The sequence below is a fragment of the Bombina bombina genome, chromosome 1 (genome assembly GCF_027579735.1).
Source record: "Bombina bombina isolate aBomBom1 chromosome 1, aBomBom1.pri, whole genome shotgun sequence".
NCBI lineage: Eukaryota > Metazoa > Chordata > Amphibia > Anura > Bombinatoridae > Bombina > Bombina bombina.
Genome location: NC_069499.1, coordinates 1537085467 through 1537112395, shown reverse-complemented (window position 1 = coordinate 1537112395; position 26929 = coordinate 1537085467). Strand labels below are relative to the sequence as shown.

The 26929-nt window shown below is 34.8% G+C and overlaps 1 protein-coding gene across 1 annotated transcript in view; it reads left to right on the top strand.

Moving 5' to 3' along the window:
• Positions 1-254: 254 nt before the first annotated feature.
• LOC128654615 (myosin-1B-like) overlaps positions 255-26929 on the top strand; it is a 65323-nt gene continuing 38648 nt past the window's right edge. Inside the window, exons 1-12 of the mRNA XM_053708626.1 lie at positions 255-382; positions 6278-6523; positions 7696-7839; positions 7934-8090; positions 9703-9730; positions 16642-16750; positions 17099-17191; positions 18286-18349; positions 18468-18566; positions 19395-19498; positions 23010-23148; positions 25405-25523. Of these exons, the coding sequence (XP_053564601.1) occupies positions 6320-6523; positions 7696-7839; positions 7934-8090; positions 9703-9730; positions 16642-16750; positions 17099-17191; positions 18286-18349; positions 18468-18566; positions 19395-19498; positions 23010-23148; positions 25405-25523 (1260 nt within the window). The 5' untranslated portion in view covers positions 255-382; positions 6278-6319. The remainder of the gene's footprint in view (positions 383-6277; positions 6524-7695; positions 7840-7933; positions 8091-9702; positions 9731-16641; positions 16751-17098; positions 17192-18285; positions 18350-18467; positions 18567-19394; positions 19499-23009; positions 23149-25404; positions 25524-26929) is intronic.

Below are 26929 nucleotides of genomic sequence, written 5' to 3'. Positions count from 1 at the left end.
TTTCTAATTATATCTAACCATACATCATACCCATGAGAATTATGCTGGGGTAACTTTGCCAAAATTGCTTTGTCCTTATTAAGAATAGGGGAGTTTTCTGCTGTCTAAGCCCTGTCCTTACAACTTTATAAAAGCTGCAACTGTACTGCCTTTTGTGTCCTTTCTATTCTATCTCACAGGTAAGTGGTAGAACATTTTAGCACAACCTACTGTCAATACAAAATGGAGGAGCTCTTGATATACTTTTGCCAAACCTAGTCATGGATCACAGATTTACCAAATTTCTTAAAACATTCCATGGATTTTTTTAGGCTCAAGATTACACCTGTATAATTTATGTTTTCCAGAACTGTCCAACCACCTGACTATCTGCTGGTAACAGGTAAGTGATGTTCAACAGTTTAACCAGGGTTGGTATAAGATCTTAAAATTTAGAGTCACAAAACAAAAAGTTGACTACAAAGATAGGTAAAAGCATTTAGATTGTAGTGAAGGGGACTTTATCTTTTTATAATTCCATGTATCCTTCCTATTTCTTTCTACTTGCTCTGCGTAGAACACAGGACAAGTGAAAAAAACAAATTCAGGGTAGTGTATACATTTGTCATTTGGGAGTGTTAAAGTAATAAATGTGATACCCAACCCCACCCCAGAGGAGCTACTGATTTTATCAAATGCTAATGTGCGTTTAAAAATGCACCATTGATCTCACTTGCATTAAAAAACTCTAATTACATCTACTAATTCAGAATGATATTCTATCCCAAATGTAAAACTACAGTTATAACAACAATATCAACATAAAAGAAGGAAATTGGAAACTTGTTTAAGATTGTATGCTCTGTCTGAATCATGAAAGAATAAAAAAATCGTATCTCAATTTAATTGAGGTGACTTTTTCAGAAGCATCTGTTCTTTGACAACTATAACTGGGAATATAGATTCCATAAATAGCTAATCAATATAGAACGCAGGGCATCCAATTCACTTTTTGTATTGTTTCTTCAGATAAAATCAGCGTTTTAGCAAAGTAACACTCTAGTTTTCATGTGTGTATAGAAAAAAAAGGAGAGGTACAGGGCAAGGAAACAAGGGAGTTTATATTGAATTGTCAGTGTATAAAATGGTCACTTAGCCGACACATACATAACTATAGGTCTCCATTTAAGAAGCTGCTAATGCAGCTTTGGAGCATTTCTGTCTTTCATCAGATTGCTGCTTCCTATCCTATATACCAGCTCTTAGCTGGCGGTTTGCAATCCCCATGGATTATTCCAACCGGCTGATTGACAGGCCCTGCTCACACTTGATTGGCTGTGTGCAGGCAGGGGGCTGGGCTCGCTTGTGCAATGATAAATGCGGTCAGCATATTGCAAATCATAAGCCGTGATGCTGGACAGACAGGATTTGAGTTGTCCACACTTGTCCTCTCTGTATTTCTTAAATCTACCCCATAAACTCAAAGCTTGAAGCACTTGTTGTAGAATATAATCAAGGGGTCAAAAAAAAAAGGATTTGTTTCTTTCATGATTTAGACATATGATTTTAACTTTGGGATCAGTCACAATTCTTTAGAAAAGTATATCAAATTATTTATTTACAAAAATCCCATAGGCTTCATTGGCGTATTTAAGTTGATAATCATTAAATATGTTTCTCCAAATGATTGGGATCAAATCCTTTGTTATCTTGGTATTACTAAAAGGCAGGTAGGTAGGCTAAAGAGTGTGCACGAGTCTGGAGCACTATATGCCAGTAGTTTTGCAAGAATACTTTTAGCAATGTTAGTGCAAGAGCACTAGATAGCAACAGTGTTTTCTGCCTTCTAGAGTTCCAGAAATGTGCACACTTCCTATCTAGGTATGCTCTTCAACAATATTTGATAATATAAGTAAATTGGAAACTTTTTAAAAATGTATGTTCTATCTGACCTATGAAAGAAAATATGTTGGTTTCATGTCCCTTTAAGAGGCACATGACAGTACATTTTGTAATTAGTACGTTGTACCTTTAAAAAAATGCTCATTTACAAAAGTACATATTCAAATAACGTGTAATTTTGCTGATGTGCTTTCCAGATAATCTTTTTAAGGGATAGTGAAGTCTTCAATTTTGTATACTAGATTTAAAGGGATATTAAATCAATTTTACATCTGTGCCTAATTGGCTACTGCAATGGGAATAAGATAAGCATGATCTATGTGTACATGACCGCAAAACACTCCAAAACGTAAATTCTTTTAAAAATATAAATGTATATATATATATATATATATATATTTTTACAATGTAATAAACACCTTCTAACTATAATAATTTTCTCCAGTGTTCCAGTACATTAACTTATTGGATTTAAAACCCTTCATTTTCAGAGTTAAATTATAGGAAAAAGGAGCAAAATAGCTAATAAAAAGGTATTGCAAAGTTGTGTCGCTACAATGCATTGTTAAACATATTATATCTCAAAGTGTTTACTGTCCGTTAAAGTGATGGTAAGCTCTCCCTTTTATAATTACAGATACGGAATGTTAGTGATATTTTAGATGGAGTTTAATTTATCAGTTGTAATAAAGATTCGCTGTAACATGCTTTTTAATACAGATAGATAACTCAAATACCCTTTGCTCTGCTGCCTACTTCAAAAGTCAAATTTTCTCTGAGCTAATGGTTTGAATTGTCTAATCAGCACTATAGCTACATTAAAAGTGCCATATGGGGAGAGTGCTGATTGGACAACAATTCAAACCGTTAGCTCACAGAAAAATTTACTTTTGAAGTGGGTGGCGGAGCATATTCATTACAACTGATTAATTAAACTCTATCTAAATTATCACTAGAATTCCGGATGTTTTTATAAAGTGGAGAGTTTACCATCACTTTAATTGCTGATGTGCATATATAATAAGATTCTAATATATCTTTAATAAAGTACAATAAAACTAAATCTTCTAGCTTTTCTTTTTACTATAATTGAGATCCCATCCAGATAAAGACTATAACCAGAAAGGATTAATACATCAACATCTATTCTTTAATTTGCCCTGAAGATGGCTATAGAGCTAGTTACTCTTCTACAAATGCAGATAGCAGAGTATATTACAATTATTAGATTATTTTAGCAGTTACTCCTAGCAGGTCATCAGACTTACATTTTTAAAAGGACAAAAAAATAAAATTAAAGGAACAGTAAAGTCAAAATGAAACTTTCATGCTTCAGTCAGAACACACAATTTTAAACAACTTTCCGATTTAGTTCTATTATCAAATTTGCTTTGTTCTATTTTGTATCCTCTGTTGAAAAGAACACCTAGGCAGTCTCTGGAGTAGCAATGTGCTACCTGGAGTAGCTGCTGATTAGTGGCTCACCCAATGTGTTCAGCTAGCTCCCAGTAGTGCAATGTTGTTTCTTCAACAAAGAATACCAAGAGAATGAGGCAAAATGAATAATAGAAGTAAACTGTAAAGTTACTTAATTGTATGCTCTATCTGAATCATGGAAGAAACATTTTAGTTATCATGTCGCTGTAACTCCTATAAAAGTGAGCATATCTATATATGCTTTGTAAAAGAAAGTAAACCAATAGAACAATTACATTTCATAATAGTTTCAAATACGTTAAACTAATTAATTAAACTAAAATGTTTAGAATGTGATGCTCTATCTGAAGCATAACAGTTTCATTTTGACGTTCATATCCCTTTCACATAACATGAAACCCAAAACTTTTCATTCATGATTCAGATAGAGCATGCAATTTTAAATAACGTTCCAATTTACTTCTATTACCAAACTTTCTCTTGGTATCCTTTGTTGAAGGAGCAGGAAGGCACTACTGGGAGCTAGCTGAACGCATTTGATGAGTCGATGACGACACTGATATATGTGCAGCCACTAATCAGCATTTAGCAGCCAGTACTGCATTGCTGTTCCTGAGACTATCTAGGTATGATTTTCAACAAAGGATACAAAGAGAAAGTGGTTTAAATTGTTATGCTCCCTCTGGATCTTGAAATCATTTTTTTTGGGTTTCATGTCATGGGCAGATTGCCTTATCTTGCACAGAAGTAAAGCAAGAATAGGACTGCTAATATAGGTTCAGTGTTAGTGATATAGTTGATATGGAATAACAGATCTTGGGATTAAATTCTCTCTTAACATAAAAGAGCAAGCTGACTTTAGAACAAGCAGCTGAAGAACAGTCATATTCCCTGCTACAGATCCACATATTAATCCCAGGCTTAGATAGGGATTGCATTAAACATGCGTACAAGAATGTAACAAGCTTTATTTACACGCAGACAAATAACAGAGGATATATTTGGGTCATTTAAATGTACAAAACTACTTGTATGATTATTATTATTATTATTAATATTATTTATATATACAGTTTTAATTTTATATCAAGCTGCTGCACTTCCTAGATAATTTGTTAAATGTTTATATGTAACTACTAATTACTAAACCATTCAGTAGTTTTTGCCAGGTTAAGACGATAAAATGTTGTTTCTGACTACTTCTGAAGACAAAAAATTATTAATGTCACTCAGTTTACATTCAGTTCATTAAAGGGATATGAAACCCACATTTTTACTTTCATGATTCAGATAGAGCATGTCATTTTAAACAACTTTCTAATTTACTTCTATATCCAATTTTTCCTTCATTCTCTAGGTATTTTTTGTTGAAAAGCAGAGATGTATGCTTAGGAGCTGGCCCATTTCTGGAGCACTATATGACAGCAGTTTTGCAAGAATGTTATGCATTTGCTATCCACTATTTCCTGCCATGTAGTGTTCCAGAAGCCTACCTAGGTATTTCTTCACAAAGAATCTCATGGGAGTGAAGCAAATTTGATAGAAGAAAATTGGAAACTTTTTTTTTTTAAAATGGTATGCTCCGTCTGAATCACGCAAAAAAATATTTGGGTTTAATATCCCTTTTGGATTAAGAGTTTTGCGTTACGATGCGGTACGGCTTTTAAAGCTGAAAAAATGGCCATTACACTGGAATGTCCAGGAACCAATATTACAAGCCGTGTTGGTATAACTATACCACAAGCATTTTAGCCTGTGACGCAACGTCCGTTCCACACTCAAACATTTACGTTTTTGTGTGGGATTTTCATAGCGCCGGTATTAAACATAGACACTTAATATCCTGATATTCCCGCTAACATAAGCTTCATATATGCAAACTGCTTCTATTTTTTATTCGTTACTTAACCTCCCACATGATCCAATCATCCAAAATAGCTATATATTTGAAGTTCAAAGAAATGTCAGACATCTGATGATAAAACCACATTTTAATTAGGAAAATATTGAAATGAGAATTGTGGGCTAGATTACAAGTGGAGCTCTAAATATCGATAGCATGCAAGCAATATTAGTGCTCAAATTTGTAATACCAGCGCAGGATAATGTGTGCTGGTATTGCAAGTGAATCAAAAAACAAACACAAGCTTACTTTCGCATTGCTAGGAAGCATTGCGCTCTCGAGAGGGGGCTTCCATAGGCTCCTATGGGAGCCTCGTTCTGATGCTGTCATGATGGCATCAGAACCTTGCGCAGGTAGTGCAGCGATGGGCAGCATTTCTAAATATATATATATATATATATATGAATATATACATATATATTTATGTGTTAATATGTGTATGTTTTATGCAGTCAGTTTAATTGGTTAGGTAGAAAATTCTAACAGTATTATGTATTATGAAAACAAAAACAAACAAAAAATAATAAACAAAACAATACATACTTGTATAGATACATAAATAAAGCAGTGGAGTTGATTGATGAAGTGTTAATGGTGAATAAAGTTTCATTAAAGGGACAGTTAAGTCCAAAAAATACTCTTGAGTTGAAAGTTAAACCTAGGAGGTTCATATGCTAATTTCTTAGACCTTGAAGGCCGCCTCTAATCTAAATACATTTTGACCGTTTTTCACCACTAGAGGGCATTCGTTCATGTGTTTCATATAGATAACAATGATTTTATGCATGTGAATTTACCGAGGAGTGAGCATTGATTGGCTAAAATGCAAGTCTGTCAAAAGAACTGAAATAAAGGGCAGTTTGCAGAGGCTTAGATACAAGGTAATTACAGAGGAAAACCTTGTATTACTATAACTGTGTTGGTTATGCAAAACTGGGGAGTGGGTAATTAAGGGATTATCTATCTTTTAAGACAACAAAAATTCTGGTGTGGAATGTCCCTTTAATTAAGAAAACAGCCATTTCTGTAAAACATTTTTTTTTTACTCTGTTCCAGTTGCTATTTTATCACCGTGTCCCCCCTTCCTGAACTGTAACCATGAGTTCAGACGCAGAGATGGCCGTTTTTGGGGTTGCAGCCCCATTTCTCAGAAAAACAGAGAAAGAAAGAATAACGGATCAAAACAAACCCTTTGATGCCAAAACATCAGTGTTTGTGGACGATGTCAAAGAGTCTTATGTAAAAGGTGTCTTGCAAAGCAAAGAAGGTGGAAAAGCAACAGTCAAAACCGAAGCTGGACAGGTAGTAATTTCTATACATTTTCATAGATATTACAATGTGTACCTTAACCCTTTTGCTCTGGTAATGAACTCATTTTGACATAAAGTGTTCAAGGGGTTAATATAAAATAAGCTGTATAATTTATTACAGTTATTACCGTTGATGATGCTTCTTTAATTTTGATAGTTATAACCATAAATCACCTCACGTGAAATGGTTCACTAAAAGAAGTTAAAAAAACCTAGCTACTTTGCTCCTTAGCAGTAACCTTGGATGCAAGTTGAATAGAATATGCTAAATAAATTCACCACTGAGCTAGCATAAAGACATTTAGGTTTAAGCTCATCTTATATCATAAACACATAAACATAAACGGGTAAAATGTGTCAACTAATTTTATCAAAACACATACAGCGGCACTATGGCTAAATAAGTCATAAGGCCAAATATATCAAAAGGAGTTCAGACAGCTAAGGGTGTACTGCCGCCCCTCACTCGCGCAGCCATTTCCACAAGAGAAGGGACTGTCAATCACAGAGAGAAAATGAGCTCTGGGTAATTTCTCTTTACCAGAGGTGGATAAGAGTGTAAGAAACAGCGTTCTGATGGTTGTTGAGTGGTGAATTGATTTAGCATATGGAGCCCATAGACTTATATGTTAGAGTATTTTATTGCTGCATTATCACTTGAATTTAACTGCAACATTGGGATCGATCACAATCCCTTTGGAAACTTGTATTTAATGATTATCAACAACAACAACAAAAAATCTCTAGGGATTTTTGTAGCTAAATCATTTAAGTTTTTCTAATGGATTTTGATTGACCCCTTAGTTAAAGTTGGCTTCAGAGCAGTGATAAACTACTGGGACCTAGCTGAACACATCTGGTGAGCCATTGACAAGAGATATACGAGGGATATGTTTGTAGCCACTAATGACTAGCTAGCTCCCAGTTGTGCATTGCAGCTCCTATGCCCACCTACATATTATTTTCAACAAAGGATAAATAGTATCTTTAAATTGCATACTCCATCTGATAGTTTAATTTTGATTTTCATGTCCTTGTGATATCCTCAACTCTATGGCAGTCTAGTGACATAGAGTAAAAGTAGAAGCTCCAAATAATATATTTAGAAGCAGAACAAAACTACAAAGTGTGCTGCATATAGGTTAGTATTTTTTTTCCCTCCAGACTGTAACTGTGAAGGATGACCACATTTTCCCAATGAATCCACCCAAGTATGATAAAATCGAAGACATGGCTATGATGACTCACTTGAATGAGCCGGCTGTCCTGTATAACCTCAAAGAGCGTTATGCAGCCTGGATGATCTACGTAAGTACTGCGTACTGTGTGCAAGGTTTGTTTAAAATTGTAAGATTATTGTACGACAGAAAACCACAACTAAGGTGACATCTTGACATTCCAGACTTATTCGGGCCTTTTCTGTGTCACTGTGAACCCTTACAAATGGCTTCCAGTGTACAACCCTGAGGTGGTCGATGCATACAGAGGGAAGAAGCGTCAGGAGGCTCCACCCCACATATTCTCCATCTCTGACAACGCCTATCAGTTCATGCTGACTGGTAAGTTTTACATGCAAAATGAAAGTGAAGGAAAATGTCCTAAAGATGACCCTATGGTGTCTTGTAGAGTAGGGTTCTTCAGCCTAAAGGTCATGACCTAGCACTGGTTCCAAGATACATTTAAAAAAGTTGCAGGGTGTTTGTCCTAAATAAATACAGTACAAAGTGTGTGTATGTATACAAGTGGTCTTTATAGACTAATTATTCACTGGTTGATCTGAAGAACTCTAACTTTGTTACTGGTGGACAATGGCCTGGCTCACAAGCATAAAAACAAATTATCTGTGCAAAAAAACAAAGAAAAATTAATGTGAAGTAAGATGTCGTAGAGATCATGACCCAGCACTGGGTTCCAAAATACACTTTACTGGGTCAAAGAGGAGGGCTCTACAGAAGTATGTACTGGCACTGCACAAATATCCTAGATAATTTCTTTACAAGAACAAATGCACAAGTGTTGAATGTTTTTGTTCTGACAAATGTTATTGCAAATGATTTTTTACATTTCCTATTCTGAATGTACCCTTCATTATTAGAAAAATAAAACATTACAGGCAGATATATTAACATATGAAGGTTGAATCTCTTAGACTTACATTATAATTAAATTTAAAAAAATACATTTATATGTTTTAATTTTTTTTTAAATGTTATATTTAAAACATAGAACTGTGAGATTTAATTAATTTCAGAAAATATTGTAAACAGAATCATTTTCCAGGAGAACATTAGTTCTACCATTTCAATGTCAAAAAAGGTTTTGGACATGTAGCATATTAAAAAGGTTGTAGGACGCACGCTTCTTCCTAAATAAATACAGAACATATTTAGTAATGAGTTAAAAATGGTAAATTAGGTATACTTGTAAATTTGCTGTATATTATGTAAGGAATTTTCATGCTAAGATTTAGATCATAAGAATATGTGACATTATTGTACTGGGTTATGGGGAAAACATATTGCACTGTTCTGGAGGCATAACCCCACATTTTAAAGGGATACTAAACCCAAATTTATTCTTTCATGATTCAGATAGAATATGCAATTTTAAGGAACTTTCTAATTTATTCCAATTATCATTTTTTCTTTGTTTTCATGCTATCTTTAGTTAAAAAAAGAAGAATTATAAGCTAAAGAGATGGCCCATTTTTGGTTCAGCACCTGGTAGCGCTTGCTGATTGGTGGCTAAATGTAGCAAACCTATCAGCAAGCGCTACCCAGGTGCTGAACCAATAATGGGCTGGCTCCTAACCTTATATTCCTGTTTTTTCAAATAAAGATAGCAAGAGTACAACGAAAATTTATAATATGAGTATATTAGAAAGTTGTTTAAAATTGCTGTTCTATCTGAATCACGAAAGAAATAATTTGGGTTTAGTGTCCCTTTAAAGGTGGCCTCTATTGGGGTATCCCTTTCCTAATATACAGTATAAAAAAAAATTAACCACTAATTTAACCCCAGCATTTCCAACATTATGACCAAAAATGTTGCTTGTGTAAATGCACTAGCTGTGGTAATCTTGTACTAAATTTTAAGAAAACTTGAGAAAGGGGCATGTTCATTTATTAAATATCATTTAGTGCTTTATTTATTTTTTTACATTTATTACAGATCGTGAAAACCAGTCTATCTTGATCACGTAAGTATAAATTATAGATCTAATACAGTTTATATATTGTAATGTTGTATGGAAACATACCAAGGGAGATTCATTTTTTACTAATAATAGATAGATATATAGATAGATAGATATATGATAGATGATAGATAGATGATAGATAGATAGATAGATAGATAGATAGATAGATAGATAGATGATAGATAGATAGATAGATAGATAGACAGATGATAGATAGATGATAGATAGATAGATGATAGATGGATAGATAGATATATGATAGATAGATAGATAGATAGATAGATAGATAGATGATAGATAGATAGATAGATAGATAGATAGATAGATAGATAGATAGATAGAGGATATATAGACAGATAGATGATAGATAGATAGATGATAGATAGATAGATAGATAGATAGATAGATAGATAGATGATAGATGATTAGATAGATAGATAAATGATAGATAGATAGATAGATAGATGATAGATAGATAGATAGATGATTAGATAGATAGATGATTAGATAGATAAATGATAAATAGATAGATAGATAGATGATAGATAGATAGATGACAGATAGATAGATAGATGATAGATAGATAGATAGATGATAGATAGATTATTAGATAGATAGATAAATGATAGATAGATATATAGATGATAGATAGATTATTAGATAGATAGATAGATGACAGATAGATAGACAGATAGATAGATAGACAGATAGATAGGTGGTAGATAGATAGATAGATAGATAGATGGTAGATAGATGGTAGATAGATAGATAGATGATTAGATAGATAGATGATTAGATAGATAGATAAATGATAAATAGATAGATAGATAGATAGATAGATGATAGATAGATGATTAGATAGATAGATAAATGATAAATAGATAGATAGATAGATAGATAGATGATAGATAGATGATTAGATAGATAGATAAATGATAGATAGATAGATGACAGATAGATAGATAGATAGATAGATAGATAGATAGATGGTAGATAGATAGATAGATAGATAGATAGATAGATAGATAGATAGATGGTAGATAGATAGATAAATGATAGATAGATAGATAGATAGATGTTAGATAGATAGATAGATAGATAGATAGACAGATAGATAGGTGGTAGATAGATAGATAGATAATTAGATAGATAGATAAATGATAAATAGATAGATAGATAGATAGATAGATAGATGATAGATGAATGATTAGATAGATAGATAAATGATAAATAGATAGATAGATAAATGATAGATAGATGATTAGATAGATAGATAAATGATAGATAGATAGATGATAGATAGATAGATAGATAGATAGATGGTAGATAGATAGATAGATGGTAGATAGATAGATAGATAGATGATAGATAGATAGATAGATAGATGATTAGATAGATAGATATATAGATAGATAGATGATAGATAGATAGATAGATGATTAGATAGATAGATATACAGATAGATAGACAGATAGATAGATAGACAGATAGATAGGTGGTAGATAGATAGATAGATAGACAGATAGATAGGTGGTAGATAGATAGATAGATGACAGATAGATAGATAGATAGATAGATAGATGACAGATAGATAGATAGATAGATAGATAGATAAATGATAGATGATAGATAGATAGATAGATAGATGATAGATAGATAGATAGATAGATAGATAGATAGAGAGATAGATAGATAGATAGATAGATGATTAGATTGATAGATAAATGATAGATAGATAGATAGATGATAGATAGATAGATAGATAGATCGATAGATGACAGATAGATAGATAGATAGATAGATAGATGGTAGATAGATAGATAGATAGATAGATGGTAGATAGATAGATAGATAGATAGATGGTAGATAGATAGATAGATAGATAGATAGATGATTAGATATATAGATAGATAGATAGATGATAGATAGATAGATAGATGATTAGATAGATAGATATACAGATAGATAGACAGATAGATAGATAGACAGATAGATAGGTGGTAGATAGATAGATAGATAGATAGATGATAGATAGATAGATAGATGGTAGATAGGTAGATAGATAGATAGATGACAGATAGATAGATAGATAGATAGATGGTAGATAGGTAGATAGATAGATAGATAGATAGATAGATGACAGATAGATAGATAGATAGATAGATGGTAGATAGGTAGATAGATAGATAGATAGATAGATAGATAGATAGATAAATAGATGTTTAAAAGCTACATATAAAATAATACATGAGCAGGAGGAAGATATTTTACCTCACAATTCCTTCAGTTAACAGAGTAATTGCTCAGCATCCTCAGTGCTTAGTTTACACTTTGCTTTACTGGGATATTGTGGAATTTGCCACAAAATCCTGATATTTCATACTAAACTTCCTTAAACTAAGGAGAGAAATAAAGTGGCTGTGCCCGCAAATACCAGATGTACGCAAGTATCAAGACTAGAATTCTGATTGGTTTCTTAAAGGGACAGTAAAGCCAAATTTAGACATTCATGATTTAGTCAGAGCATACAATTTTAAACAGCTTTCCAATTTACTTCTTTTATTTAATGTGCTTCCTTCTCTTGTTATCCATTGCTGAAAGGTTTATCTAGGTAAGCTCAGGAGCAGCAAAAAAACTAGGATCTAGCTGCTGATTGGTGGCTGCATATATATACCGTTGTTATTGGCTCACCCATGTGTTCAGTTAGAAACCAGTAGTGCATTGCAGCTCCTTCAACAAATGATACCAAGAGAATTAAACAAATTTGATAATAGAAGTAAACTGGAAAGTTGTTTCAAATTGTATGTTCTACCTAAATAATGAAAGAAAAATGTGGGGTTTCATGTCCCTTTAAAGCCCCTTTACAGTGGGATGTCATTACTTAGAAAACTGTGATGTAAAATACCTTCCTTTTTTACATAAATATTCTCATGTGATATTTTCTAGTCAGCTTTGTACAAATACGCGGCATCAGATTCAGCATTTCGGTAAAGAGTCCATTTAACATATTTCAGTCTCATTTGCTTGTTTCATCCTAAATTCAGGCAGATAATGCTGCCTTGCTCCCCAAGAACAAATCATTGCCAACTGCAGTATAATAAATCAAGCCTTAAAGGGACATTAAACCCACATTTTTTCTTTCATGATTCAGATGGAGAATACCATTTTAAACAACTTTCTAATTTACTTCTATTATCTAATTTGCTTCATTCTGTTGATATCCTTTCCTGAAAAGCATATCTAGATAGGCTCAGTAGCTTCTGATTGGTGGCTGCACATAGATGCCTCATGTGATTGGCTCATTCATGTGTATTGCTATTTCTTTAACAAAAGATATCTAAAGAATGAAGCAAATTAGATAATAGAAGTAAATAGGAATGTTGTTTAAAATTGTATTCTCTACCTGAATCATGAAAGAATTGTTTTGGGTTTAATGTCCCTTTAAGTTAAAACGAACATGAAGTGTATGTCTGTATACAATTGGTGTTTAACCCCTTAATGACAACTGACGTACCAGGTACGTCATGCATTAACTTACAGTTAATGACAATAGACGTACCTGGTACGTCAGTTGTCTAAGAGAGTGCTGGAAGCGATCGCAATCGCTTCCAGCAGCTCTCAGGGTATTGCAGTGATGCCTCCATATGGAGGCATCCTGCAATACCATTTAGAAGACTCCGATGCAGAGAGAGCCACTCTGTGGCCCTCTCTGCACCGGTAGCGATGGTGCCGGTTCGTTGGTGGGTGGGAGCACATCAGGGAGGCGTGTGGGCGGCCCATCGCTACCCGGCATCCGGTTCCTGTAAGTGCTATGTGCACGCCGGGTGCCGGGAGCGTGCGGGGGCGCGCGTGCGCGCGCGATTACATGGCCACTGCCACCAATGAGAAAGGAAGGGGGGACAAAAATATAATATAAATAAATATATAAGGATCTGGGAGGGGGAGGGGGTTGGGGTATTGTGGGGGGCTGCTACACTACAGAAAATATTAAAATGGCAAAAAATTGCAAAAAAAAACACTTGTTTTGGGGGCAAATTGGGTACTGGCAGACAGCTGCCAGTACCCAAGATGGCGGCAATTAGGTAGGGGAGAGGGTTAGAGAGCTGGGGGGGGGGGGATCATGGAGGTTGGGGCTAAGGCAGGAGTCCATCACAGCTAAAACATTTTAATTTTTTTTATTAAAAAAAAGAAAAACTCCTTTTATTTAGTACTGGCAGACTTTCTGCCAGTACTTAAGATGGCGGGGACAATTGTGGGGTGGGGGAGGGAAGAGAACTGTTTGGGAGGGATCAGGGGGTGGGATGTGTCAGGTGGGAGGCTGATCTCTACCCTAAAGCTAAAATTAACCCTGCAAGCTCCCTACAACCTACCTAATTAACCCCTTCACTGCTGGGCATAATTTACGTGTGGTGCGCAGCAGCATTTAGTGGCCTTCTAATTACCAAAAAGCAATGCCAAAGCCATATAAGTCTGCTATTTCTGAACAAAGGGGATCCCAAAGAAGCATTTACAACCATTTGTGCCTTAATTGCACAAGCTGTTTGTAAATAATTTCAGTGGGAAACCTAAAGTTTGTGACAAAATTTGTGAAAAAGTGAACTTATTTTTTTATTTGATGACATTTGGCGGTGAAATGGTGGCATGAAATATACCAAAATGGGCCTAGATCAATACTTTGGGTTGTCTTCTAAAAAAAAATATATACATGTCAAGGGATATTCAGGTATTCCTGACAGATATCAGGGTTCCAATGTAACTAGCGCTAATTTTGAAAAAAAGTTGTTTGGAAATAGCAAAGTGCTACTTGTATTTATGGCCCTATAACTTGCAAAAAAAGTAAAGAACATGTAAACATTGGGTATTTCTAAACTCAGGACAAAATTTAGAAACTATTTAGCATAGGTGTTTTTTGGTGATTGTAGATGTGTAACAGATTTTGGGGGTCAAAGTTAGAAAAAGTGTGTTTTTTTCAATTTTTTCCTCATATTTTATATTTTTTTTATAGGAAATTATAAGATATGATGAAAATAATGGTATCTTTAGAAAGTCCATTTAATGGCGAGAAAAACGGTATATAATATGTGTGGGTACAGTAAACGAATAAGAGGAAAATTACAGCTAAACACAAACACCGCAGAAATGTAAAAATAGCCATTGTCATTAAGGGTAAGAAAATTGAAAAATGGTCCGGTCATTAAGGGGTTAAAGACTAAGGGCCACGTTAGTGAGGGTATACTTTTTACTCTCAACTTGTAATACACGCACAAAAAGCCAAAGTCGAGCGAAGTTAATGCGCAAGCGGGAGCACAATCTACCGCTCCACTCGTAATCTAGCCCTAAATCTGGTAGCTAGTAATTCATTTATAGACACATCCATCAATGTATACATTTAAAGATATGTTTTAAAAAAGTGGTCTCATTTGCTGTAATGTGTTCTATAATGTGCTGCTTTATTGGAATGTTTCAAGTCATGTACTGTATCCATATATCTTAATTGGCCACCAAACAAAGGAAATCCTTGCACTCAGAAAGGAACTAGACCGAAACCAGGTGTGAAGAGTAAAAAAAAAAAAAATCCTTTATTTTATCCAAATAAAAGCAGATGCAATAGCGTTTAAGTCAAACGCGTTTTGTCATTAATGACGTAACTTCCTCAATTACTTTTAGACTAAACAGCCAGCATAGCTGACTATAAATCATTATACCTTGCCCACAATTAGCAATTCCTACATTTGTACACAATTCGTAGGTCTGTATTAGTAATCTGGCTACTCATATTATACATATTTTTATCCACACAAAATATATTACAACGCTACATAGTGTATCATAACACATTGTCTCTCATCAGTTTCCAATAACTCATGTATAATACATTCCTAAATTTAAACAGAGTAAAATTATATGCTGACATATTGACCTTGCTTGCATACATAACAATCTGGTTATTACAGATGTGGTAGACGCCGCGGTAGTAGACAATGTAAATCCTGCACATATGCATTTTTGGGAGATGAAATTGAGGACCCAGAATCTACTATGCCATAGAGTTACATGTTCGTAAACATCATGATTTCAACAGCTAATAAGACATCCCAGAGGGGAAGAGAGGATAAAGTCCTGGAGACAACAGGAAGTATACTTTAAATTCCAATTGGGGACTAGAGTGACAGCAGGTCTTAACTCTGAATAGGATGTAAAATTGTTTGTTGAATAGTCTGCAAATGGAGGTTTATACATTTTTAAGATAAATATCTTAAAGACAGCATCACATATTATGTTTAGAAGTCACATTTGAATATGAGTTACAAATATAAACAAAGGTGAATGGCAAATTAAAAAGTTATAATTTTACTCTGTTTAAATTTAGGAATGTATTATACATGAGTTATTGGAAACTGATGAGAGACAATGTGCTATGATACACTATGTAACTGTGTAATATATTTTGCGTGGATAACAATATGTATAATATAAGTAGCCAAATTACTAATACAGTCCAGCTAATTGTGTATAGATTGATGAATTGTTAATTGTGGGCATGGTATAACACTTTATAGTCAGAGTCAGCTATGCCAGGAATTTAGTCTAAAAGTCATTAAGGAAGTTACATCATTGATGACGAAACACGTTTAACTTTTCATTTGATTTTATTTGGATTAATTAAAGGGTTATGTTTTTCCTTTGTGTGGTGATGTATTTGACTGGAGTCGTTGGTGAGGCTTCCTTTCCTGAGCACCGGATCAAAGAAACACAGTTCCCAGAGGGACGGTTTAGTGTTGCACAGAGCACACAGCGGGAAGAACGCTAAATGATGTGGGGGCAGTGGTTGGAGATTCGGAGCACATACCTCATTTTGTATTATGGATTATCTTTAATAGGCACCTAATTCATTATTTTTTTCTATGCAGTGGAGAATCTGGTGCAGGGAAGACTGTGAACACAAAACGCGTCATCCAGTATTTTGCAACAATTGCAGCTACTGGTGAAAAGAAAAAAGAGGAAGCAGCAAAACACAAGGTATTTTTAACATAAACATGGTATGGATTAAAACAGATAAAAGTCATAATTGAATTATTCTATATACATGATTATTCCTTCTCACATAATTAAATCTATCCAGTACTATACATAAATAAATTAATTAATTAATTAATTAATTAATTAATAAACTATTAGTCATTTTGGCTACAGAAATTCTCAAATAATTTATAAACACCATATTATGCTTTGCTACAATTCCAAAGGCAATTAAGAAATCTCAATAGATACCGCACACTGTGATCTTGCACGCTAGCATGGCTGAATGTGATGTCAGATTTGTAAAATACATCGAAAACAATTAGAATTGTCCTTTTTTTCCCCTAGGGAACCTTGGAGGATCAAATCATCCAAGCTAACCCCCTTTTGGAGGCTTTTGGGAATGCTAAAACTGTGAGGAATGACAACTCTTCTCGCTTTGTAAGTTTTCACAAATGCCAATTACAGTTTATAAGCAGAGTTAGGCTATAAATTAATTATGTTGTTGGCTGGATGGGATGGAAGTGATCACAATATGTCCTCCATTGCCTTGATGTAGACAGACAATATCTCGATGAGCTACATGTGTACCCCAATGGAAACTGCACACTAGGATCTGGATTTTCACAGATTATAGTATGTAGCAGTTTAAGCAGAATAAATTTAGCTCCAAAAATATGGAGTGTATGGGTGAATGGGTGTGTGTGTGTATATATGTGTGTGTGTGTGTGTAAATGTGTGTGTGTGTGTGTGTTTATGTGTATGTGTGTGTGTGTGTATGGGTGAATGTGTGTGTGTGTATGGGTGCAAGGGTGAGTGTCTGTATGTGTGTGTGTATGTGTATGTGTGTGTGTGTGTATATGGGTGTGTGCGTGTGTGTTTATGTGTATGTGTGTGTGTGTGTATGGGTGAATATGTGTGTGTGTGTGTATGGGTGCAAGGGTGAGTGTCTGTATGTGTGTGTTTATGTGTGTGTGTGTGTATATGGGTGTGTGTGTGTGTGTTATGTGTATGTGTGTGTGTGTGTGTATGGGTGAATGTGTGTGTATGGGTGCAAGGGTGAGTGTCTGTATGTGTGTGTGTATTTTACCAGAGGATAGGATAGCTGTAGAAAGCTGTGAACTGTCTGTCACCCTCTCCCCTTCCCCACTGATATAGAAAAAGTCCCTGACTCTAATGTTGAAAATGATATAAGTGATACCTGGGTAACATTTCTACTTGTAGCAAATTTAAATAAACTATGTTGTAGCAGTTCCTGGTGAATATCAGGTCTCTGACAATGATTGATTAATGTCAAATCGTGTGTGTTCTGTGAACTGAAGTTCTGCATTTAGTCCATAGTACCACCCCGTGACTGTAGCCATGTCAGTCTAGCTATGTTTAGATGGGAATATAATAGTCAACATGCTATACACAAAAACAAACTATTATAATACAGAATTTACAGCCTGGTAGTTGTAGTAAAAAAAGAAAAGAAAAGAACATAAATACTGTCCAACCTCAAAGAAAATCTTCAAAACATTTCTTTATTTTAGGGAAAATTCATCAGAATCCATTTTGGGACGTCAGGAAAGCTGTCATCTGCTGACATTGAAACATGTAAGCAAATTATTCCAGTGTTATCCTGATCTTCTTTCTTTTTATAGTGCACATATACTAATTGGGTAAAAAAAGATAACAGAGCAATAAAATAGATTATATCATGTTGTTCTCACAGACCTGCTGGAGAAATCCAGAGTTACTTTTCAACTAAAGGCTGAGAGGAGCTACCATATTTTTTACCAGATTACGTCCAACAAGAAACCAGAGCTGATTGGTAAGACCAGAGAAGCAACACATATTGTCTGACATAAAGAAAGCTATATTAATATATATAACTATATATTTATCAGTGGAAAGCGAAGGCTCTTTTATAACATGCTTTACATAACCAGAAACATATTTCTAAGAACTGATTAGTGGAATGCTGCATGTAATTCATGGCTGGTTTGGACCCGGGGCAACAAAACTATATATATATATATATATATATATATATATATTATGGGTTAATAACTTTATTTAGTGGTGGCGATGTTGGGGAGTGGTGGAATAGGGGTTAATATCTTTATTATAGTGTGGGCGATGTTGGGGTGCGGGGGAATAGGGGTTAATAACTTTAGTATAGTGGCGGTGATATTGGGAGCAGCAGATTAGGGGTTAATAGATTGATATTGGTGGCGGCGATGTCGGAGCAGCAGATTAGGGGTTAATAGAATTATTTAGGTGTCTGCGATGTTGGGGGTAGCAGATTAGGGGTGTTTAGACGTGGGGCTTATGTTAGGGTGTTTAAAGATAACTTTTTCCCCCATAGATATCAATGTGGCTGCGTTATGGAGCTTTTCATTCTGCGATTGCAGGTGTTAAGTTTTTTCTAACACTTTCTCCCCATTGATGTCTATGGGGAAAGCGTGTACGAGCACTTCAAAGCAGCACTTGTATTTTGTGCAGTATGGAGCTTAAAAGCACCATATCGCATGCACAATGCGGCTTTTTCATGGCAGCGCCATGAAGCGTGAAATAAAACAACTTTTGTTGCGTTCGTTTCGCACCCTCTATAGCGCAAAACTTGTAATCTAGGTGTATATTTCTATCTTCCTTTCAGAAATGCTCCTTATTACGACCAACCCCTATGACTATCCATTTGTTAGCCAGGGTGAGATTACAGTGGCCAGCATTGATGACTCAGATGAACTTCTGGCTACTGACGTGAGTATAAAATCCATACATCTCCTCTTTTAATGTGTGTTTTGTAAATATTAATAAAGTTTTAATTGTTAGATAAACAATACTAGACAATCCAGTCTTCTCAATGTTTTCATTTTTGCATATAACAGAAGTACAATAAGCCAGTTTCAAATCTGCAGCCATCTTAATGCATTATAAAAAGAGATTGTCAAACACTTTTCAAAAGATTTTGTACTTAATTAAGTTGTCAGATACTCAACACTGAGATCACTCCCAAACTTTATTCCAGTCCTTTAGAAAACACTTTTTTAATATCCGTTTTTGAATGACATTTAAAACAATATTTTCAAGATCTAGTAAGAGCACACATGGCTCAATTAATTAGGAGTCAAAATCTGTAATGATCCAACTAGATGGTATAATCTTAATTATGTCCCCTTATTCTCGAAACTAGAGGAAGATTTGAAAAGATGGTCTCAGTTACCAATTTCCTTATCAGCTAGAATTTCCTTAATTAAAACTATCCTCTTTCCAAAGCTGCTATATCTATTGCAAAATTTACCATTTCTAATTCACTCTAAATATATTTTAAATTTTAATAGAGCTACAGCTAGGTTTATTTGGCAAAAAAAATAAAAAATTAATCTCTTCTATAAAGTTATCTATACATAGACATTTAGGGGGTCTCTCCTTATCCAATCTAACATATTATAATCTAGCAACATTAGTAAAAGTGGTCTTAGATTGGATCACTGGTAAAGACTATGTGACAAATACACCCTTAGAATTAACAATAGCGACACGGTTTTCCTTGAAAGCTATCATACATTGTCCTAACGCTCACATTCCTAAGCATATTTCAAAAATGTATATATTCAATGGACCTATAATAGCCTGGCAGAAATATACACAGGAAATTCATATTGACCATAAACTTTCCAAACATCTACCGATTCGAGGTAATCCAGCCTTTCCACCAAGTACTAACTCTGTAGTATTTAAAGAATGGGAGGATAAAGGTATTAGGGATCTGATTCAGATTAAAGAAGTTACCTCAGATACTATAAAAACATTTGATGAACTAAAACAAGAATTTGGTCTCCATAAACACGGTTTCTATGCTTATCTCCAACTTAGGCACTTCTTTAACCAGACCATCAAAAACTGTGAATCAAAATGGGAACTAGGTAATTTAGATGTAGCGATTAATCTTTATAAGCAGGGGTTGTATTCAATTTATTTCCTATATAATATTCTGGTCGATAATTTAGGTCAAATCCATATAAATGATCTACAAATAAAATGGGTAAAGGATGTACCCTCTATAACCCTGGAAGAGATCCAAAACAGTTTTGAACTGGCCAGTAAATCTACTTGTATAGAGTCCTTATAAGATTATAAAGAGGGTCTATATAACACCAGCAGTACTAGGTAAAAGGTCTAGAAATAACTCCTTAAACTGTACTAGATGTAATAAGGCTTGGGCCGATCTTCCCCGTTGCTTTTGGTACTGCCCAAAAATTAGGCAAATGTGGAATAAAGTCAATTATTGACTCAATAGGGCCTTAAAACGGGATATTTGTCTTGATATAAAAACTTATCTTATTCTTATGTGCTCCAGATAGACACAGAAATTTCAAGTTGATAAACCTAGTTATATTATTAGGAAGAAATCTCATTCTAGCAAATAGGAATAGCAAGGCTCCTTCCCTTTCTAGGATCCTGAAAGACGTAAGGGATTTAATAATCCTGGAACAACATCTCATACCACCTGATATAGAACAATCCTTGAATACCTACATGGGGAAATGGTTGGGGCAAATTTTAACATTTACTACAAATAGATAGAAAGCAGATGATAAAATATATGTGTTTCTCCTTCGATATCTTTTTTTCTTTGTTTATGCCGCTTTTATCCTTTGTTGATTTTTTCTGCAATCTTATGTGGCATACAACATGTAAACTGTTTAATTTTCTGGGTATAAAATAAAAGAATTTAAAAAAAAGAGCACAACACATGGGATTTTCATATGGCTTTTATTTTTTAGACTTGCATCACCTCACTTTTCAGCATTAACACATCCTAGTTTGATTAAAATATAAGAAAGATAAAGAAATCAACATTTTAAACTATGACACACATTAGAGTATATGTATTAATACTTGAATAGCTAGTTATTATGTCCACAAAGGGCTCCATTTTGGACGCAGCAAATGCTTTCGGAGTCCCATCGTAAGATTGCTGCTCCTTAAGCTGCCTGCTACCTTTATTTTGGCCGTCAGTGAGCAGAGGGTGGCATTGCATTTTTCACCAGAAATGCTTCTGCATGTAGCGATGTCGAGCAGACGTGATTCACTATAACGAATCATGTCCGCTTGACATATGATACATCAACTCCAACGTGTTGAGATGCTGTAAATGTTCTAAGCATATTCTGCTCAGAGCAGGCGGACAGGTTATGGAGCAGCGGTCTTTGTGACCACTGCTTCATAACTGCTGTTTCTGGCAAGTCTGAAGACTCGCCAGAAACACGTCCCTTCAAGCTCCGTACGGAGCTTGATAAATATGGGCCTTAAAGTGAATGTAAATTCTCATGAATCAGTGCCCGGTTTTTAAAAATACTATTAAAAACAGGGGCAGTTTCATTTATGAAAGTTTACATTGCAGCGTATTTTAGAAATACCTTTTTCTTCAGTAATGCCGGATCGCCGATCCCTGCCTGCAGTTCCTCTGTCCTTAAGTCACCAATGAATAAACCGGCTTCCTCCAATCATGGCTTACCCCCAGAGCGTCCATCTCGTGAGGCCACGCCTTGATTGAAGGAAGCCGGTTTCGTCATTGCTGTGTATGTACAGCAGGAAGAAGCGGTCGGGGGATCGCCGATTTGGCTTTGGTGAAGAAAAAGGTAAGTATTTGCAAAATAAGCTGCAATGTAAACTTTCATGAATGAAAGTGCCCCTATTTTTAATAGTGTTTTTAAAAACTGGCACTGATTCATGAAAATGTACATTCACTTCAAAGCTTAAAGGACCACTCAATGCAGTAGAATGGCATAATTAACAAGTGCATAACTAAAAGATAATCATTTAAAACCTAATTTCAAATAAGCGGTATTTTTTTTTTTTTTTGCCAAATTATTTTTTTCTCCCATTTTCCAGCCCCTTGTATCATGTGACATACATCAGCCAATCACAGACTAGTATATGTATATATACCCTGTGAGCTTGTGCACATGCTCAGTAGGATCCTGTTCCCCATAAAGTATGTACGTATATTAAAAGACACTGCAATGGAAGTAAATTGAAAAGTGTCTTTAAAAAGCATGATCTATCTGAATCATAAAAGTTTATTTTAGCTTGTGTGTCCTTTTAAACATAATAAAATGTGCCCAGTACATAAGAAACACTGACCATAGTAGTACAGTTTGTTTCATATCTCAAAAATGAAAGGAAGATGAAGCAAAACCTTAAAACATTTTCACTTTGATGAATTAAGAATATTGAATTGCTTCTTTGATGGTTTATTCCACAGAGTGCTATTGACATCCTAGGATTCACTCAGGATGAGAAAAATACCATCTACAAACTGACTGGTGCCGTCATGCATTATGGCAACATGAAATTCAAGCAGAAGCCGCGTGAAGAGCAGGCTGAACCAGACGGCACAGAAGGTAGAGAACTAGAAGAAATTAAGTGACTTTTCTTTGCTTCTTTCAGACTTGAAGGGCTCCATGTACTAAACAGCGAAAGCTGCTCCAGAGCCCTTGCGTGGCAGGTTCGCATATGCAAGCCTGCTTCCCGCAAATCTAAGAAGCAGAGGTCATTAGACCGCTGCTTCTTATACTCTATGCCACCTTTAAGGTGGCGAGGAGGAATTACCAAGAGCTCGCTCGCTCTCAGCGATTGACAGTCCCTTCTCTCACGCGATTGGTCACTCGAGAGAAGGGGCAGGCTTTACACTCTCACTTGAGCGAGTAATGATACATACGGGCAGCAGATCCTGTTCACTCGACCTTTAGTACATATAACCCGAAGAGTAATCTAGCAAGTCGCCTAATCTTGTTTAATATTAGTGTCTGTAGGCTAATAATGAATCTAAGTAGACTAAATCTGAGAACCTTAAAGGGACAGTATACTATAAAATAGTTTTTCCCTTAAAGGGACACTGTACTCATTTTTTTTCTTTTGTGATTCAGATTGAGCATGACATTTTAAGAAACTTTCTAATTTACTCCTATTATCAAATTTTCTTCATTCTCTTGTTATCTTTATTTGAAATGCAAGAATGTAAGTTTAGATGCCGGCCCATTTTTGTGAACAACCTGGGTTGTCCTTTCTGATTGGTGGATAAATTCATCCACCAATAAAAAAGTGCTGTCCAGAGTACTGAACCCAAAAAAGCTTAGATGCCTTCTTTTTCAAATAAATATAGCAAGAGAACGAAGAAAAAATGATAATAGGAGTAAAGTAGAAAGTTGCTTAAAATTGCATGATCTATCTGAATTACAAAAGAAAAATGTTGGGTTAAGTGTCCCTTTAATGTGTTTCCCATTACTTTTTTACCAGCTGCAGAGTATAAAATGTATGAGATTTGCTTTTTAAGGCTTATTTGTGTATATGAATTAGCTGATTTTGTGTTTTGAAGCCACAACCTAATAAAATGGGTTGAGCCTTGTAGGTATAATCATATCTCATTACTTTATCACATTGTGTACATATACATGCTTCTTTATATTATATCTGTTCATAAACCAATCACCAATACTTGGAGAGAACAATGGAAAATTAACATTTTATTACCTTATCTCTTCTGTAACCCACTGGGAGTGTAATTTCTTCTACTGGCTGTATTAACACAGCTTGGCCTTGAGGCCAAAAACCTTTAGGATGGGTGGGGATACCACAGCCTAAATAAACTATTTAAAATGTCAATATAAGGGTAATGGAAATACTTGTAAACAATTCAATACACTCCAGCAGGTAAAGTGGATCATTGGGAAATTAAAAGGGAGATTTTTTTTGAGTAAACTGTCCCTTTAAAGGAATAAGAAAGTCAAAATGTTACTTGCAGGATTCAGGTAGAGCATGTAATTTTAAGACACTTTTAAATTCACTTCTTTTTTTTAAATGTGCTTCGTTCTTTAGTATCCCTTGTTGAAAAGGAATATGCACATGTCCTACACTAGTGGGGGCTAGCTGCTGATTGGTGCCTGCACACATTTGTCTCTTGTGATTGGCTGATTAGATGTGTTCAGCTAGCTGCCAGTAGTGCAATGGATAACAAGAGAATGAAGCAAATTTCATAATAGTAGCACATTTTGTAAGTTGTTTAAAATTGTTCTATCCAAATCATAAAAGAAAATGTTGGGGTTTCCTGTCCCTTTAAAGAAGGGATAGAAAGGTGAAAATGGAAATGCGTATGAATTTATCTATTTTTATCTAATAAAAATATTTTTCAATATACTTCAATTACCAAAAATGTTTCTAGTTAAAGTTATAACTGTTTCTGAAGCATACACACATATGCTATGTGTGACTATAGCATCAAAATTCAAAACCATACCAATACCAAAAATATAATAACCTTTACCATTTTTGCAAATAAAGACAAATTTAAAAAAATACTTTTAATTAAAACTTAAATGCATCCGTAAGGTTTTAAAGTTTGACCTTTAAGGATAATGGTTTTGTTGCCAAACTGTGCTGTCAGGTATTGTAATCATTGCAAGAACAATTAATTCCCAAAATAGGACTATGCTGTGAGAAATATGAGGTTTTTTTTTCTTCTGATTTGTGATTTTCCACTATTAAAATTGTGTTTTTATGTGGATTATTCTTGTTACCATATTTATTTGAAAAAAAAAACAACAAAAAAACCACAGCAAAATAAATGCTCTTGAATAATATTCAATATCTTTTAATCACAGTTGCAGATAAGGCAGCCTACCTGATGAATCTCAACTCCTCAGATCTGCTTAAAGCTCTCTGCTACCCCAGAGTAAAAGTGGGCAATGAATATGTCACAAAAGGGCAAACTGTACAGCAGGTAAGTCTCTATTCCTATTATTCTTATATATTTTTTTCCTATATTCGTATATTTTCTCATCTATTTCTATTCTACCACTATCATGGACAAACATTAATACTTTTGTGATTATAGTACTTCATGGAAGTAATAAAAACAAGAGATACTTATTTTTGGATTGTTTTTCCATATGGCATTAATTTTAAATTTTTTTGGGAAGGAACAGGACATCTTGATATGTACAACCCCAATTCCAAATACGTTGGGACAGTATGGAAAATGCACAAAAACAAGCATAAAATTGTGAAAACACATTATTAACACATAATTTAATGTTTTACTTTATAAATGTAATATATTTTCATACACTCATTTCAAATCTGATGACTGCATCACGTTCCCAAAAAGTTGGGAAAGGGGCAATTTTGGACTAATAGCGATGTGACCATGATCTCCGATCCCTCAGATGTCACTGTCTCAAAAACTGTCATGAGTCTGTAATGGATATCCTGACATGGGCTTGGGAATACTTTGGTAAACCTTTGCCAGTCAACACCATTCACCACTTCATCCACAGATGCAAGTTAAGGCTTAACTATGCAAAGCAGAAGCCATACATCAATTTTGTCCAGAAGCGCCACTGACTTCTCTGGGTTTGGTCTCTTTTGAGATGGACAGTAGCACAGTGGAATTATGTTTTGTGGTCCGACAAGTCAACATTTTCAAACAGCAGTCATTTTCTTCGGGCCAAAGAGGCAAAGAAACATCCAAGCTATTATCAGCATCAGGTCCAAAAGCCAGCATCTGTCATGGTATGGGGGGGTGTCAGTGCCCATGGTATGGGTAACCTGCACATCTCTGAGGATACCATTAATGCAGAAAGATATATATACATTTTGAAGCAACATATGCTGCCATTCAGACGTCATCTTTTCCAAGGACGTCCCTGAATTTTTCATCAGGACAGCGCCAAACCACATTCTGCCCAGATTACAAGTGTATCGTTGTGTAAGCAGAGAGTGCGGTTGATAGCGTGGCCTGCCTGCATTCCTGACCTGTCTCCGATTGACCGGTGCATTATGAAGTGCAAAATAAGGCAACAAAGGTCCCGTACAGTTGCGCAGCTGAAGAAATGCCCAAAAGCTTAATAAGTGTTATTTAAAGAAAAGTTGATGTTACACAGTGGCAAACAGTCAACTGTACCAAATTTTTGGAACGTTTTGCAGTCATCAGATTTTAAATGAGTGTATATTTTTAAAAATACGTTACATTCACAAATAATGTGTTTTCAATATAGTACAGGGTAAATTGAATTTTCAAATAACTTTTTTTTTCTTAAGTATTTCCATACTGTCCCAACTTTTCAGAATTGGGGTTGTGTGTGTATATATATTTATGATACATTTTTTGCATCAGTATTACTGTTG